The sequence below is a fragment of the Myzus persicae genome, unplaced genomic scaffold, assembly GCF_001856785.1.
Source record: "Myzus persicae strain clone G006 unplaced genomic scaffold, MPER_G0061.0, whole genome shotgun sequence".
NCBI lineage: Eukaryota > Metazoa > Arthropoda > Insecta > Hemiptera > Aphididae > Myzus > Myzus persicae.
Genome location: NW_019103989.1, coordinates 10,230 through 30,703, shown reverse-complemented (window position 1 = coordinate 30,703; position 20,474 = coordinate 10,230). Strand labels below are relative to the sequence as shown.

The 20,474-nt window shown below is 25.6% G+C and overlaps 1 protein-coding gene across 1 annotated transcript in view; it reads left to right on the top strand.

Annotated features, from left to right (window-relative positions):
• LOC111037321 overlaps positions 1-20,039 on the top strand; it is a 43,307-nt gene extending 23,268 nt beyond the window's left edge. Inside the window, exon 4 of the mRNA XM_022319841.1 lies at positions 19,462-20,039. Coding sequence (XP_022175533.1) covers positions 19,462-19,679 — 218 coding nt within the window. The 3' untranslated portion in view covers positions 19,680-20,039. The remainder of the gene's footprint in view (positions 1-19,461) is intronic.
• Positions 20,040-20,474: the final 435 nt, after the last annotated feature.

The following is a 20,474-nucleotide window of genomic DNA, read 5'->3' as shown; positions in this document are numbered from 1 at the left end:
AGAAAGAAAATATTTTACAGTCGGCAACATGCTATGCGTAGGCGCATGGCAAGAACTACTACAGAAATACAGCACAGACGTGTACCTATTATAACCTTACGATCGTTTACTTTGAACATACTCGGCAATACCGGGAAAGTTCAATAATTGAAATATTAGTAGTATTGAACTTATAAAAATTGGTTCGCTGTCGACCGAAGTCGTACTAATCATTGTACGCAGCTAACTAAAAATGAAGTTCAATAAATTATATTTTAATAGTCTTACAACGTTTAGAGGTTTTTATGAGCCGACAATAACTGTAATAATTAATTGTGAATGCATAATATTCCACGAGTACCTTTGTTTTGAATGATTGCCACAATGATTTCTTACTATTAAAATATATACCAATACATTAATTTAAAGAGTTGTGAGTAAATTAATGCAGTTGACACTATAACTTTTTTATTTTTCAAATAATTCACTTACTACAATGTTATGATTATCATTGGATGTATTGGGAAAATAATTAAAAATTAACGTTCTATATGGGAACTTAAAATTATATATATACCTATTAAAAACAATATAATATTATTGTGCTACCAATTGAAATGCCTAGTTAACATGTAAAGTCATTTCTCGTATCTATCATTAAATTATTATTTAAATTTCAACGCTGGTGTTTAAAATAATTGCATTAAGTTAAACGTCATTCGATGCGGGTTGAATATAATTTATTACTTTTTAACGCCATAATGTTTTTATAAGCTGGAGATGTTTTTTTTTTGCTTCCAAGTAACTCAACGAAAACTTAAAAAACCAGTGTAATTAAATTATACAATGGATGAATGAAATATATTAATGAGGTCAAAATAACATGTAATAGAAATAAAGTCAAAAAATATATTTATCACATTTATCTTTCAATTTTGTCAATTATTCGCATTTTTCAATCGTAGTCTACACTCGTTTAACAAATAATGATAAGTGTTATGGGGTAGATGTAATATATAGTGTTAGGTATATAAAAAGAACAATAATACAAATTACAAATTTAATTTTAAAATGGTGATATAGAGAAATCACTCTATTGATCACAGATTTGGCCTTGGTTGTATTATACATTATGACTCACCAAGCATGTTCATAAAATAATGAATTAATTTAAATTCTGATTTTTGGAATTTTTAATATACCCACTATATTTTCAAATTCCTAAAATTTTTCGTACTACTTAAAAATTAGTTTCCTGTGATGACACGAACTTTTGTTTTTCAAATAAGAACTTTCCTTTGTAAATTATTTAGTGAATAATTTTTTTTTAATTGTTGATGTATCTAATTAAAAATTCAAACGAGTGGTTTTTCAGTTATTAAAATGTTTGTAATAGTTTTGGACTATGTTTGATAATAGCAAAATGGTATTACAATAATATAAAATATATTAATATGTAATATCGGATCCAATATTTGTTGTAAGTAGGTATTTAGACCATTGTATACACTATAAACATTGATCGACTCACATAGATAATTATATAGCCTCCATATCATCCAAAACCATTATCGCGGAACTATTATCCTCTGAACACATTGCAGAGTTAAATAACCACTGGTCCGAATTTTGATTTTGATACTTCAACATTTTCAGAAAAATTATCTGTTAAATAATTTACAGTTAACAAAGGGGTTCTAATAAAGAAATTGAAAATTGAATCATCACATGACACTCGTCAAGTAATACAAAAATCTCATGAATTATAAAATATGATATTTAAGTATATTTAAAAATTAACTGAAAGAAAACAACAATAGGGATGAACATGTTGAGTGGACTAACCTGCATATTATAATAGAAGAAAACAATTTTGGATTGACTAAAGTGAAAATTTTTATAGTGAACACTATCTATATAATATTTATATGTAATGATTTTGCAATCAAAATATATTTACCCATAGGTATGAACCTCCATTATACGTAATTAATAACAACAAGAATAGTGTTGTGTCATTAAAATACTTTTTTCTTAAATAATTTAATATTTAATATCGTAAAAGCAATAATACATGCATTATATCGTACTCGTACCTACATTTATGTCTTGTTTATTGAAAAAAAAATATTATTAAAATATATATGTTTTATTTAGTATTTGGTATAATGATATTATGCTATGTTGTATTTAAATGATAATTTCATTCTTTTAGACATTGTGTTCATGTAATTTAAATTCCATAAGCGATAAGATAATAGTATGTCAAATTTTATGAAATAATGTTTTATAATTCTGATCCATGATAAATACTTTATTTTTTGAACCAATAGGTACTAACTGAACTGTTATTCATAAAATAACTTGTAATGACCTTCATCAATTATTATTTATATTAATTGTTTAATTCAAAAATTGATTGTAAATTCTGGTTTTAATTACTCACATATTTTATTCGTCAGATTTAAGTGTCCTATTAGACACTATGCTGTTTATACTTTTATGACGACTATGACATAATATTATAATTATTATGATGTTGACTTACAATAAAGTTTATAATTTCATAATATATCTTACATAATAAACAATAATAATAATGGCAATACACTACTAAATTCATTTAAAAAAAATTATAACCACTGGATATGAGTTTTTCTAATCATTACTTTTACTTTTTTTTTCCATTTTCATATTATTCTGTTAATGTGATGATTGTTATTTTAATTTTTATTTTCTTTATTGGGCTCGACCCATTTAAATAAATAAATAACTTAACACTGAGAAGTATTTTAAAATATTTTTCTGAAAGAATTTAGGTAATTAATTGAAAAACAATTTTATATGCGTATATTATATTCCAAAAGTAGATAGTAAAATTAATTTGTAATTAATATTTATTTTGTTTGCTGCATGTTTAAATTTAAACTGCTATTTTATTGTTTAAATGTTTTTAAAAAACTTTACAAGTACTTTTAATAATATTTGTATAAATGTTTTTAATGAAAATAACTTAATGGGTAGGTTTGCTTGTTAAGAAAAAAATCAGTTTTACTTTAAGAAAAAACGTTTATTAAATTACTTTAATATTTAAATACATTTATTATAATTTGTTGTAACCGGGGTTGAACTTAAACTTTATTTTCCCATAGTAAATTCGTAATGTGAAGCATAATGGACGCCTAATTGATGTATAAAATATTAACATTTATTATATTAATAGGTATTATTAGTTCTTCATTGTATTTACCAATAATATGCCATTATAAATATACTGTTATTTTAGTATTTATATTTTCGTTCATCTAAAGTTAAAGTTAAATATAAAATATGTGCATCGATCAGTGTAACTCAGCACTACTTTAGAATATATACTATAAATTATTATTATTATTAATACAATTGAAATTATTCAAGAATGCCTTTTTTTTATTTATAAAATAAACACTCAGATAGATATAAAAGAAGTGCGAAGTATAAACTAAATTATAATTTTAAAAGCTTTTTTCGTTCTTCTCGAGTTTATCATTGGTTTAGCCAACTTTTTCCAAAACGGTTGTCTGTTATATAAATATTTATAGATAATTAATACATTTTATTTTATTTATTAATAACCCAAAACATCATTATATTTATCAGAATATTTAATTTTTTACAATTTCATCAATATCTATTGTTTATTTATTTTGTGGTGTTGTAAACGGTTCAATTTTAGAGCCGAACCGAACATTTAACAGTTCAAATAACAAATTAAATCACAATTCTAACATTTCTAACTATGTTTGTTGATGAACGATACAGCATTATTATGATTATTGATTACTTCATTAGATAGGTACCTAATAAGTTTTTTTGAATAATGGAAAATTAAATTTATTTTTTTAAAGTTCGACTAATATTGTTCTATATAAAAATAAAACATTTAAATTAAATTTGATTTGTATTTATTAAATAAATATTTTGTACACAACAGACGGTAAGACAAACATCAAATAGAAATTATGTACGAAACATGTTTTGAATGTTAGTTAATTAGTTAGTTGTTACTTGTTAATTCATAAGTGAAACAAGTCAAGAAAATACAATAAAATTTAATTTTAAACAATAAATAAGAAAGCAATATTAAATAAATACATTTACAATTTCCAGCGTATTACCAAGAGATGGTAAAATATTTACTCAATAATTATATTAGAATAAACATTTTATCGAAAATTGTGAGATATTAAATAGGTTTTTATAACGGATATTAATCTTATTGATTTTGTAGTTAATTTGATAAAGTATAGGAATGTGTCATCTACGATTTATTATTAAGTAGGTGTTTTATACAGAATTGTTTGATGGATATCTTCTATCTTTTAAGGAATTACAATTTAAATATTCAAAGGTATCATCACAATCCCAGAGTGATTGGATCTATTGCAATTATTTTTGAAACAAATAAAAATCAGAACTTTAATTTGGATTTCTTTAATTTGAATATAATGAGTAGTAGTCAATATTACATGTCACCCATATAATTAAGATGTATTATATTTGGTAACAAATAATTTATATAATATTAGGACTTTTTAATGTAAAATTATTGTTAATATTAGAAAAATAGTGAATTACCATGCCAAGGTTAGACTAGTACTCCATTCTTAATTGAATAAATAAATATGGAATAAAAAATAAAAAAGTTTATTGTCAAAACTGATTTCAAGATCGTTGATTTAAGAAGATCGAATTAAATTATAACGTATTCGTTAGCATTAATAGATAATAATTAGCCATTTGAAAATTGAAGTACAGCAGTGGAAAATACTGTTAATATTGCATTTTTTCAATTAAAGAAAACATTGAATTATCAGCAAACAATAGATTATTAGGATGCTGTATAAAAGAAAACAATATCATTAATAAATAAATGTAATAACAGCAAAGAGAGGTGAACACCTAAAATTACTGAAATTGTGTATGAAATACAAATTTATGTTTAACAATTTTACATCTATGTTAAGATTAAATTTAACCAAAAAATAAAAAGGTCAGCAAAGCTAATTGGTTTAATCTTATGAATTAAAAGTTTATTGGTTATTTAATCAACATCTTTTTTAAAGATTGCCTTATGTAACCAACTTATATAGATTATCTGTTTGGTTGGAGGAAAAGTTTGAGAATAAACCCTTTAAAAGAGATTAAATTAATAATGGTAGAGTTATTACTGTGGAAATAATGTTACTCACGGATATAAAATAAATATTGTTGATTTTAAATTTTAAGTGATATTTTTGATAGGATAAAAATTATGAACATAGGGTGACAATTTTGCACTTATGATCTCCCTTTTTGAAAATTGAGTTGATAGATGTGGATTTCCAAGAAGAGAGAAAATATTGTTATTTAAGGTAGTGTTAATTAAAAGTATTAGTGTGAGAACGAATAAATATACAGACATTCAATTATTCAAGAATATGGGAGATGGACAAGACCAATACATGTTTTATAATGTAATCTATTTAATTTGTGGAATTCATCAATTCATTTTATTTTACATTTATTACTAAGTTCAATATGAACCTAACTACTATACCATGTTTAAGATTAACTGTAACAAACATTTTTTTTTAAATAAACAAGAAATAACGTCTGCATAAAAAAAAACAATACTTTGACAGTCATTAGTACTTCTACATTCCAGCGATAAAGAATTGGGAAGACCAGAGGTAGTCCTAACATTTTTATAAGAGATCAATGTTGACAGGGATTCAATTTTATTGAGTGTTTAACATTTTGTAAATATATTTGATACTCATTTTATCTAAAAAATATACATATAGCACAATTATTAGGATACTTAAAATAAATAGCATGCAATTTACTATTTTTAAATATAGTATCTAAGGTCCTTTCGTGTTAGATGCAACTTTCATTAATGTTAGGATTTGAATATGGATAAGATTTTCCTTTGATACAAAAACATAATATGATAGGTCTTGGTGTAATAGATGTAGGAGAGAGAGTTCCTAGGTGAGAGACTGTAGTTACTATAATTGTATTCCAAAAACTTAAAAAAACATCTTTAACTGTGGCTGCATCATTTGCAGAGTTATTAAATAGTACCTAATATATTTCTTTGTCCATACATTACTCGGCACCTAATTCAACGTTGATGGTACCTTAAAGATTTATTCTGAGCTACCTATTGCATTAATTTTGTCCTCAATAGTTAATAATTTTAAGTTCAAAGACTCATTTTCATTGGATATACTGGATAGAATATTTACTATATCCACTGAAAATTAGCTGAAATAACTGGTTAAGTCGTCAAACATTTTAGTAAATGTAGAACGTTTTTACGAAAGACAATTAATAGACATAACAAGTTAATTTTGAGTGATTAACAGATTTAATTAGTAAGTAAATTGCGCCTTCCATACTGTCATTTGATCTCAAAGAGTAGGGTTTGTTTATTCTAATTGAATTCTTATTTTAATTCGTACATTTTGTAAGTCATTTATAAAGTGTGTTTTTTAAATTTTTTTCTTATGATAATATTATTAAGTATACAAATGTACAAAAATGATTATTATTAATAATAATATAATATAAGAAAATTTAGTTTTATATGTTAGCTTACCTCACGGCTAATAAATAGTTGAAAGATATTTTTGTATGACATGTTCAATGTACATTAAATTTATTGATTTATGAAAAATCGTGATTACAAATGAAATTAGGAATAAAAAATGAATGAATAAAACTGTTTTAATGATTTTAAATATAAATGTTCTACAAATAAATATAGGCAATAGTTAATAAAGCATGTGTAAAATAATAAATAGAAATATTTTTGTAATTTGGTCATTCATATTTCGTTTATCGCTTTATTTATGTTTTGAATAAATGAAATTGTATACGTAATTTTCTATATTCAAATAATATCATTTGATTAGCAATCAATAATTTTTTTTATCCTCGAGGAGACATGTGCGACATGTACGTACCAAATGAGTTCAATACACAATGAAATTGCCATTAATAAAGAAACCCTACGAGAAATGAGAATAACAATAATTATTGAGATCACGCCATGCGCGCATCTTATTACTTAAAGTTTTATTGAAGTCATTGGGTTTTATTATTTGTTATTATTCTAGTATTTTATTACAAGAAATGAAAGAGTAAATTAAACTTTAACTTGTATTATCAAAAATTATTTAAATTTACTAGGTGATTAATGTTTAATCTCTTCTTTTTACTATGTATTAAGACCAAAATTAAGAATAGGTAGGTATACTAGTATTATATAAATTTATAATGAAAAAAAATCTTCAGTAAAATATCATATTGAATTAAATAATTTCTTTGCTTCGTCAACCAATTAAAAAAAAAAATATCTATTGCATTAGTGTAGGTTATTTTGTATTTATTAGTTTCTATAAAATATAGGTATTTTTAACCTAGAAATGTTGTTGATAAATTGTTTTCTAAAACTGTTTGTTTTATAACAAAGTAGTAATATTTTAAATAATATCATACTTATAGTAACATGATATATGATGACATGTACATAATAAATATAATATAAGATATGAAAAAAAAATATTTTAATACTGATAAAGTAGGTACAAAATTGTAAAAATATGTATCTTTATTCATTGAAATGGGTCCCATTATTCACATACTTTGATGCATATTTTATGACTTCATATCAACAACTTCTTAGACTTACAACTAGTAAGTCGAGAAAAGTCAAATTTCGATTTTGAATGATGTACAAATTACAATTTCATATCTGTTGGTCGAGTAAGTGAAACGGATGGTTATTTAACAGAAAAAAATATAAATGACACATTGGTGTATACATAAAAATATAATAATATGATCTATAATAGATTGCGTCAAATTATGATTGCTTATTTACTATATATAATCACCTTCCAATAAATTCCATGGGTAGCCGATATTTTTGATAGATATAAAATTATCTGCTTAAAAATTTGAATATGAAATTTTTTTCTTTAGTTTCTATTGAAATATATTTTATAAGATCCGTATATTATTCTTAGTCTCTTTTATTATTATCAATACATTTATGCATATTTATATATTTTCTTCTCCTTGTTTAATTTATAGCAGAAGATGCTTTGTCTTAACAATACTACTCTTCTGCTACCATCGTTTATTGGCGAATAAATTTGTGCACATTTATATTTAGGAATATTAAATAGTAGGTACATATATTTTGTTCCGTTTAAATTAGCGTAAAAGTAAAACATATTATACTCGTAGTAAGCAAAACTTTGAAAAATTGTTTTTATTTTTTAATTGCTTTTAATGAAGAAAACAATGATTTATTAGTTGTTAATTATAATATATTAGCAATAAAAAAATGATTGTTTAGTTGGCTCATTGCTGATTTTTCGATAAAAACAATATAGTTCATTATTTATAATTATTAATCATTTTTCCCCATCACTTATTTATTTAAAAATGTTTATAAAATATATTATAATGTTTTATAAAATATATGTTGAATCGTATTTAATGGTTTGAACACCGATATACAAACCTACTTCAAAATCAGGTATTCTTTTTCTATATTTATGCAACTAATTTACGTATGAAAATACGGAAACCTTTGATGTATTCCTTTGACCGACAGTGAGTTTACAACCCATTATGGTTAGGCACTACAAAGTAACTTTAAAGTAACTTTTTAAACTAAATTCTGAAGGGATTCAGCTTAAAAATATATGAAATACATAAAGTAATACTTAATACCTATAATATATAATATATAATATATATATATATATATATGTGTGAATTCTACACACTACTTTTAAATACTATGTTATATTATGCTTAAAGAAAATACAAATATTATTAAGTCTAGTTGTCCTACCATTGACTATATGACTTTAACTGAAAGTTAAAATAAATGTATCAAATTTCTTTTCAATTTTTTTTAATTCATGAACAAATTACAAAATGTTAAAAATGTTCAATTCTGCCAATACATTTATATTAAAAATGATATGACTATAAAACGTATTTACAGAGGTATAAAAAGGGCTTAAATGTAATCTATATAAATTTAAAGGTTTCATTTTATTCAACAAAATATACATTAAACTATACGTTTTCGTTACTTCAATATTTTATTTTATTATCATTTAGTATCTAGAGTATTTTTATATTAGATAAATGTTTAAATTATTGGCATAAATGTATACTTTTATTTAGTAGCATTTAAGTACGCAAACATTTAATGACCATAATATTATATTTTCTTTCAATATTAGAAAATCTGAAAATTATAGTCTGGATCAATTTAATTAAATTCATTTGCAGCAAAAATAAAAATAAAAATTTACTGATAACCTTTGTTGGAGTGTGAATGGTATGTAGCACAATAAATAGGTCACAAGAACATGATATGTGGATCTTTGTTGTATTGTGAATAGAATTTGATATCGCTGTAAAATCATAGATAACCAAAATTAATTCTGATTAAAAATAAATATTGGTATTTAAATAACATTATGTTTTTCGATTTATATGCCTTTAGGGATCACACCAACCGAAAATTGTTACAAGGATAGGTGGAATATTATGCGTTAATTCTCAATTCCATGTATTTGTTATTATTAAGCTGAATCGAAACTATGTGTATTATTTAAATATTTTATTTACAGATACCTAATAAACAAATAATACGAGTTAATAAATCATTTTTCAACCGTAAATCGGATAGCAATGAAATTTAAAAAAAGTAATATAATATGTACAATGTACAAAATATTTGCGATTGACCTATCAGCAGTTAAAAAATATTGTTTCTTACATATTTTAATTGGTGTTATTGTGGTATCCATGTACCGTGTACACAACAACATATTTAGAAAGTCAATTAGTCTGATAAATATTTAACTAGTTATATCCATTTTTAAACATGCCGTAGTGCAAGAGCTACCAATGAATATTTATTATTTTGCATTGTAAATTTTGAAAATTTTCGGGGCCCATCAAATTTCTAGGCAGATATTATTAATGGTCATCAATTAAAACCTCAAGAAATGAGCGATAAGACATGATTGATAATCAGTACAATATCGGCTTCGCCGGTAAAATACAATGTGTTTTATTATCAGTTTTAACTTTTATTCCTCTCATCTGCGGGCCGGAAAAAATTGGTCCGCGGCCCGCCATTTGTTGACCGCTTTGTCGTAGCTGGAAGCGATTTAATTATTTAGCTGTTGTAGTCGGCTCTTGGCCACCCAAAAAAAAATTACACAACCGGGTAGTCATATTTTTTGTTTTCACATAGGTACCACACACAGTGTTTCATATACATTCGTGTACTGTACTAGTGTATATTATATGTTACAATATACGATACGGCGTCAGTATATTATTACTATATTAATATATTATACACCTACTAATGTTTTGGTCGTTTAATAATAATAATAATTGTCTTCTACATTTAATCTCAATAGTGATTGATGCTTCCCCGAATATCATTGGAGAATGAAGTAGTTTGAATTGTGTCTAAACAAGATGGCCTACCAATTTATAAATTACATTTTTTTTCTTCTGCTCGAGATTTGAAAATACTTATTTTTTATTAACAGTAAAATCATTATAGCTGGTAAGTAAAAATGTAGCATAAAAAATTAGTTTATTTCACATAGGGGTCGCTTATTATTTCAAAAAGATTTATGGGGAAAAAATGTGTCATCAAATATCAATTTTGTTTAATTCATAGTGTAGAAAGCGTTATTTTTTTTCTTGTTTTTAAAAAATATTTTTTACTTTATTCTTACGAAAGAAACTATGGTTGTTACGTTAAACTTTACATTAAATATAATATGATGTACTTTAAATAAAGTATTGACGACTCTTAGTAATGGAACAGCTTGCATTAAACATTTTCGATTGGAATTACCTTACAAATAGAAATAAAAGTAATATATATATATCAATAACCACTAGCTGTTCTCTGCGGTAGTCGACTCATTGTTCTGTATAAAATATTATATGATTGCTGAGCTTATTTTTTTTCGCTCACTTGAACTCATATTATAATTTATTTTTCAACTATAACCTGAAAAGTTGTTTTGTCAAATCACCAGTAAAATGGAAATTCATTGTAATTAAAATATGTAGTATTACTGCAAAGTGTAGGCGGTAAAAAACAAGAAATAATAATAACACAATAATGAATAAATAAAAAATTCTATGGACGCTGGAAGTAATTTATATGATATATGTGGGATGTATTATAGGATCCGAATAATCCTAAATTAATAATGAATAGGTTTGGTGTATGGACCAAATATATAATTATATATTTAATATTGCTGATTTGAAGTATTAGATGTCCAATAATACATAATTGAGATTGTGAGACAGGTGGGCGGGCTTAATTATTTACGTACAGACGTACAGTAGGTATACACTGTTTAAATGTTGTGAAATTTAATTTTTAGCATATATTATTACAAATTCGAATAAATGATTCATACTATACACAGTTGATCAAATATTATATTGTGTAGGTACTAGATATACGTAATAAAATGAATATATTGAATTATAAGTAATAAATATAGATTATATTAATAATTATGCTATTGTGATTTATAATTTTTTATAATACTGTAAATTTATATGAACTATCTGATACATCATATTCAGCTTAAGCTATTTCGAATTTCTTAATTCATATTTTCAGTTCTATCTAAAAAATGTAAAAAATATATCTTAAATATGAGTAAATAACTAATTGTTTAGTATTTGTCAAAAATAAAAAAATGGTATGAAAAAGATCATTACTAAACAACCATTATACTTAGTAAAAATATTAATATTATATTCGTAGAATATGGCTAAATCATAATAAGGAGTCCCTACCAAACTGTTCAAATTTCTAAAATTGAAAAAATATAATAACGTTTTCTCCATATGATGAACTACAAACTTGGAAAAATAGAGACCCCATATAATGTATCAGCTTTAAAGAATAAATTCTTCAACCTCTAGCAGATTGGAGGCTTAACAATGATATCTTTTCTCATATAAATTATCAAACAATTTAATTAATTGTCTGACCTCTTAGCCAAAATCCTTTTAGATATACCAAGCCACACTATCCGCTCTACAAATACCTTTTGTGTATAACCTCAAAAACAAAACTATATTCATTCCACCCTTCTAAACAAAATTGTATTAATAACTTTGCCTTTATTTTCAATTCACCCAGCAATTTCAAAGAAGTTTTACGTATCATAAAACATAATTTTGTATTTTGTATGGATATTTAACACTTAGGTATGTAGTTATTTCATAGTTTTTTATTTATCAATTTAATTGTATTTCATTTCAAGATAAATTTTTGCATTCCTACTTTTTTTTTATTAATATAGCTTTAAGTAACAACTAATATAGCTCAACAGTTATAAAATAGAAGAGTACAAATTAAATTAAATAAGCACATAGGTAATTATATAATAAAGCCAATTCCTACTTTGTACATATTATTATCGTTCTCGTATTTTTAAATTAGTTGTAAGACACTTATTAATATTACCTATTGTACTCTTTGCTCATAAGGTGCGTTATCATTTATTGTAAATTCTTCTTAACGATAAATAATGATAATTATTGTTTGTGTATTATATTTTATATTTAATACAATTTACTAAGTTTTTCTAATTTTAAAGTTGGGTAATACGTCTAGGGAAAATACATTTTAATATATTATCGAGTTCAGCACAACTAATAGGATATTAATTAATCTAGTTGTAATTAATTATTGTCAACGACCATAATATTAAAACGTTTGTTATACTATACAATTTATAGTTGTCAACAATGTCATATTGCATAGATCATAATTCACAATGTAATAAAGTTTTGCATAGAATAAATCAATTTGGAGCTTATGTTATACTTAGAATATATTATTCTGAATGGTTATTTGTAGTACTATTGTAGTAGGGTGAAACGACAATATTTCGAAAATCAACCATTAATTACTGAAGAACTAGAGCCTTATGCTGGGCAAAAATGTTTATACTTTGGATTAACTAATTAGTTATGTAAAGTTTATGTAATTTAATATTAGTTAACATGGTGATTTGTTAAGCATGCTAATTCTTTTTTTATGCTTAAATTGTGCATTTATTCAAATTCCTTTTTTTTAAAATAAATTTAAAGTCAGTCCACATTTTCGAATACTTGAGAATTTTTTTTCACTTAAGACTGATCCAGTGACAACAAAAATTTCTAATTTTCAAATAGAAACCCTCGTTTTTCACTTTTAATTTAGTATTCAGCTACCTACTAAGAATAATATGTCTATGAGTTTGTTGTATGTGGCTTAGATGATTTTAAAATGCTCATAACTTGTTTTTTTGTATTGGCTTGCCGATATAAACTATTTGTAAAAATGGTTCAAGTATAGTAAATAACACATCTAATATTACATAATGTAGTTTATATTTTTGTATATAAATATCTCAGAAGTTACTTATTACAATTTTGATTTTAATACATCGACAATTTCAAGAAAATCATTTGCTAAATAATTAACCATATAAGAGGGGAGTTCTCATTTGAAAAATAGAAGTTTGTATCACCACAGGACACTTCTTAAGTACCTAGCATAAAAAAAAATATGAATTTAAAAATAAAGTATATAGGTATGCTTAAAAATTCCAAAATCAGAATTCTAATGAATATACTAATAAAAGGGAAAATGGGGAAAAGCATGATTAAGAAATTAAATTGCATAGGTACTAACGACGCACAAAGATCTTTCCAGAAAAGTAAGCATTCTAGATAGGAACCGTTGCGCTCCCAATTAAGCTGTCTGTGTTCCGACCATCTACACTCTACAGCATCTGACAACGGACCCATTAGTTGTTTCCTCTATGGGAGCATACAAGTTGCCACCTGACGTCACAAAGGTCGATTATTTTTGTACGAGTTACCTCCTGACGTATTCTAAATATATTAATACAACGAAAAAGGTGTAGTGCTAGAGTTGCCTCAAAATTGGCAGGTATCTAATACGTATATAAGTAAGTCATTAACGATTGACACATTTTCGAACATCACTGCAAAATTTTATATTGTTAATACATTTTGAAATATTCATAAAGTCATAACTAGCTTGGAAATTAAAATATAAAAAAGCAGGCTAGTAGAGAACGCTCAATAAAGCAACATTAGGTGTCTATAGAGAGTCACAGTAATGGATTTGATAAATTTGAATTTTATATATTTTATGATTGAGATCATGAAAATAAGTTTAAGATTAAAAAAAAAAATACTTTTTGTGGTTTTGGTATTGAAATATATAATAGTACCTATGTCGTGGCTACATATCATATAATATTGAAGTTATGCAGGACATTGGACAATTTATAAAAATAGATATTCAGACTGATATCAGACACTTTACATTAATATCGATCGATTTGTTTGTAAGGCCTGTTATATTTTATTCAGAATAAAGTTCTAAAACCATCTACCATTTCTACCATTTTGGGGCTTAAGTCTGGAAAGTTTAGAGCTCTGGTGGCTCTCTTAAAAATAGATGAGTTCAGCGTCACAATATAGGCGGTTGAGAGAATACAATTATTAAGACATTCGTAATTCGTTAATACTTATTAGTTGTTAGAATAAAGTATAAACCGACGATATTACTTAAATCGAATAATCTGTACAACATCGATTAACTATGTCACGCACGGAACCATCAGCTGATATTATAACGGTAAAATGAAAAAACAAAACTTTTTGTTTTTATAATGATGACTGCTTAGAGTTTAACACAATTTTATTTTATCCATGTATAATGCGTCGGGTTACGTTTGCCCTAGCCAATAATCTAAACGATTAAGAGGACGCTACACCCACATGTGTTGTCTCCGTCTTACAAAGGTACAACATAACAAAAACTGTTCCAGGTGAGAAATAACCGAGTAGACTGTAGTTATAACTAAGAAACCAATTTTTCACCATGAATAGAGGGAGAATCTCAAATGTGTCGAACCGTTTTTATTTTTTTGATAAAACCAATATATCGAAAATTATTTAAGTTTGATAAACGTAAAAATATCAGATTTTCAAAAGTATTATAACTTTTTTTTCTTATTAATGATATCAAACAAATAAAAACTCTACGACACTGAAAATATTATCTTCTATATTGTGTAAACTTTTTTCGTCTCCACTAGAACTATAGACTGAGTGGTTTTATTCCACGAACACAGTTTTTGCAGCGATGTACATTTTTAAGACAGATTCAACACACGCGGGTGTAGCGTCCACTTAACTATAGTCCCATATATCAGTTTATATGAATTTTATTTTATATCGAATTGTTTTTTAGATGGGTATACAGTTTAAGTAATTTAAATTTAACGAAAATTCGAAATTGATAGGCCGAAATAATTCATAATCGGTTGCCTTTAATTTTGAATTCATAAATTACGTACTTGTGGAAAATAGTACTGATAATGATTCAGATTTCTGGATTTAAATTTGTTGAGTATATAAAAAATTTGGATTTTATGATAAGTTATATTTACATTTTTTATTTATCTAACAATATTTAACATTTTAACTCGATTATAACGCAGTTACACTATCGTCAGTTTGTATAAGTTCTATAACCAATTAAAAATCTGAAACACCCTTTTAAATAGGTTCCTAGAGAACACGGGTATTTGATTCAGCTAACTAATAAAATGAAAATTATTAATCAGAAATTCCAAAAACCTTTATGTTTTCCCAGTATGTGCTAATAGAAACTGTAGGAGCATTATCATTATAGTTTATGATCTACCCGACTACCCCTCTGCTCGTGTAGTGATTCGTAGTATCGGAAATATTAACTTAGTATCGCTTAAAAACACGGAGTAAAATTTGTACGCCACCATAACAATTCCATATGATGACTTATCAAAAACCACGACAAAGTCTAGTCGGTGTCAACGAATGTCTCACCTTACAATTAAGTTTAGATTTTACATACGTGAATGTAAGTCAAGGATTCTCTGCGGAATCGTGCTGCGTCCAGCAGCCACACTGGCGTCCGGCACACGACCGTAATTTTTACTGACAGATTTTTCACTGTCCCGATAACTTTCGTAAGCCTTCAAAGACTGAAACTTTTGATATGAGTTTTGCTTAGAGCCCATCGGTGGCTCTAGATTCTAGAAGCTTTAATAACAAGAAATAGAAAAACGGGATTTGATGATACGCTTCGCCCGTGAAAATATATTCATTCAAACAAAGAGACTGCAATTTTTACTGATTTTTAATTTTGTAGATGTGATGTAGAGTACAGTTAAAAATTTTTCACAATTTTAATTTTTACGTTTTTTAAATGGAATATTATAATATTTTTATTACGCTGCAAAATGTACATATTTGAGTAAATCCTAACTTTAATTAATGGTACTAATTTTTATTTTTCTTATATTAATGTAAGGAATTATTTTTATCAATTGTTTTGAAATATTTTCTAAGCCATATAATAATATAATTTTTCAAACGAAAAAAAATTATTACATCATCCACCGCTAAAATAATATTAAGTAGGTACCTACATTATGTTTGATATGTTTCATTTAATTTAGCCCCCTCTTAAAATGACAAAGATATTTTATATTCACTGAGATAAAAGGATTGTCTGCTTCTGAAACTATTATAATATAGCGCATAATGTTTTAAGAGCTAAATATTGTTCACTTTGAAACTACTGCTTTTATATAGCTTTTGGTTTTGTAGAATTAATATGATATAATATTTTGAACGAGTTCAACACAAGACAAATGTTTATATAAAAGTTTATATAATATACTAGTTTGATTTATTTTAACAGTTATATTTTTTCTACCATAATACCTACAATCAAAAATCAATTTCAAAAGTTTCGGCCATAAATGGCAAAAATAAAATTATTTTTTATTATTTACATTAGTAATTTATCTTAACGTTTTAATAGTAGTTAGCAGCATGGTAATATTTTTTAACCCACAATCATATCATAGTGATATGGAACCACACACTAAATACAAGGTTATATTTACTGATTAATGTAAAATTAAGTTTAAAAAAGTGGGTAAGTGGATGTAGCTCTGCCGTGCATTCGGTGTGTAGGAAGTCACTGTAATGGATGGTAATGAATTCGAATTCCATGATATCACATCATTGTATACGAAAAACGATTCTGAGCGGAGACGAGATATTGTTATTACTTATTATTGATATGGTTACCGTTAAGTTGAATTAATATTATTCTTAAATTAACAGTTATGCTAGAAAAATATTAAATATACCTATCATAAACATTATTCTTTGTGTTAATATACTATCATATCCAAATTTGAACTTACGATGTCTGTAAAAAATAACTGTATTCATATATTTTTTAGATTTTTAGTTACAGAAAAAATTACTTAAGTGGAACCTTGTTTCAAAATGTTGTTCCTTAACTATAAAAATTTAAAATTTTAAAAATTTTTATAATATCAAAATCATTTTCAATTTTCAATTTGATAAATATTGTCAACATTTGATCTTTAAATGCTTATAAAAAATTTTGTGCCTGTGTATTTTTAATATTTTTCAACTGCTATTGTAACAAGTTATCTAAAGTCTTGCATTCAATGTTCATGCTTTTTGACCCAACCAATAAAATTGTATTGATATTTATAGAAAAAAAAATGAAAATTGAAAGTCTGTCAACAGCTTAAAACGAGTCAAAATATTTTGAAAATTTTATCAATTATTTTGATGAAATAAACATTTGGTGTAAATTTTAAGTGTCTACAAAAATTCGCTTTTGAATTACTACAAAATAAGTAAATCGCTACAAGAGACATAGAGTAAATATCCAATGTTGTAAAAATTTCAACTTTAAAAATTTACACTTTATGGTGTATAGAAAATGCTTACAAAAATATTTAGTGAAAATTGCATGTATCTACCGTCATTTTTGTTACACTAAAAACCAAAATCAATTTTTTCGAAAAATAATGGTTTTGAGAAAAAATTCCCGTTTTTTCTTAATTTCTTTTTTGTTTTTCCTGTTGCTTTTTAAAACTATAGGGAATTTTTAATTTTGACTTCCCGAATGCACCAACTAGAATCACTTTTCCACTAGAAAAGTTGATGTTGAAGAAAATCGAAGCACTTTCACTGCAAGAAACCGTGATGACAGACACACAAAAAAAAAAAAAAAAAAAAAAAAATAAATAAATAAATAAATAAATATAAAAGCTCACATCACTGTAAAATCAATACATTCCTCGCTCAGCTCTGAATCTAAAAAAGTTATTATTTAGTGAATGATTATTTACTATTTTATAGTTATATTTTGTTATGTTATACACCATAATCTGTATCAATGTGTATAAATATATCTCAATTTATATTAATTTAAGATTAATGAGATGTTTAGTTAATAAATCAATTTTAAACTATTAAAAATAGTTTCAGAATAAAGAAATCATACATTTTTTTGAAAATGATGTAGATTTATGATGTAGCCATTAAGTGTATGTTATGCATTATGAATCATATACAATTATACACCTTGAATAAAAATTAGCTAGTAAGGGAATATTGAGAGAGTATGATAACTGGAAAATTAATTATTATTTTTTCGTATAGCAAATTAATTGATTCACGAGTCATGATGATAATATTATATATGTAGTATATTCACCTAAAAAAAGATTTTTGCAGTTAAATATTTTTTTGGATTCATAAATTATATTGCATTTGAACTTATCCTCTATATGAGTTATTCTTGACTACGTTATAATATGTACAATACGTGTTTATTGATTATTATTATGGTACTTCAAAACAGAAATCGGCTCTAAATACAAATAACTGTAGGAGTTCATAGCGATATATACGAGTATAATGCAGATTACATGATAATAATCTAATGTAGTGGCATAATACACATGGCATATTTTATTATCTAACTATTCGATGCACGGATCACTTGTCGAAATTATGAGTACAAGTTGATTTAGTGTATCGGTTTTTGGGGCGTAGATACGAGAAATTGTTCAATGGACATGTTCTTGGGCTGGGTACAGATAATTTTATTTTCTGATACAAGATATATGATTTGGTTTAACGCTTTACTTATTGCCATAGAAAAACGCACAGTAAAAATTATATTGTATAGTTATTATAAATATATTTAAATTTATGATTCCTACATTTTCTTTGAAGTGGAAAATATCCAGTAGTGTGTTACGTTGTACTTATAATCTGCTTTTTCTTTAATTTCGTGTTGATGGTAAATGTTATGGTAAAAAAGAAATAATAACGTTTACGTCCGAATAAAATTGTTTGCTTCAAATAGCATTTATAATTCCCTAATAAATACTGAATGATTAATTATTATGACAAAATTAATTTTTTTTTATATTTTGATTTTTTTTTCAGGTAATTTTGGTGCTAAGAAATCTGTTAAGTCCTCGACAAACGTATTCCGTTCTCCGTGCATCAAATTCTCTCCGGTTGCATCGCCTAGCAAGTGTGGAAGGTCTAACAAACAACAAAACCATAACGTAGCTAACCGCCGCCGAAGCAGTGACGAAAAAGATACGCGAACTGTATATTTAAACGAGTATGATCATATTTTTTTCTCGATTTGTTTTTAGTTTCCGACATCACTTGTCCACCAGTGGTTTTAGTACAATATTATTAAACGTTCTTACACGACATTCGAGGTTTGAAGCCCACCTCGTGTTATAATAAGCTGTAATTATTTAGCTATATATTTGCAGTACCCTCCCCCCACTCCTCAAATGTAATATTTCTCATATAACGACACCCTCACTAAATGAACTCGTACGATACCAAAACTGAAGGTTTATCACATTTGGAAAATAAATGGAGTATTGTATTACTTATATAACGAAGATAGTGGAAAACTCACTTTATGTTGTGTAAGATGTGTATCCGATTTAATTAAATAAACTATATTGAATCTTCTATAACTTCTATAATACTACGGAGTTCAACAAAGAGAGTTTTCTAAGACATTAACATTTTGGTGTCAAGTTTTAATTATTAGAACATTACACCTAGATATCCATTTATTATATTATGTTATGATCTTCAATAATTTTATAATTAATAATGAAAATAAAATTATTTTTGAAATATCTTATTGAAAACTCAATAGCTATTGTTGTCGTGGATTTGATTAATGAAAACAGTTAAAAATATAAAGGTATACAAATCAGTTTGCTTAACACATTTCGTGAATGCCATTTATAGTTTAAATACAAGAATAATTTCTTGTTTAATTTAATTTAAATATATTATTGCATACATTTTCTGATGTGGTATTTTCATATTTCTATCATGTACAGGTTTCTGGAGTGTGAGTATTTTTCCCTATCCTGGAAAACGCGGCTCGGACTAGAAATATCCCCATCCACCATGAGATT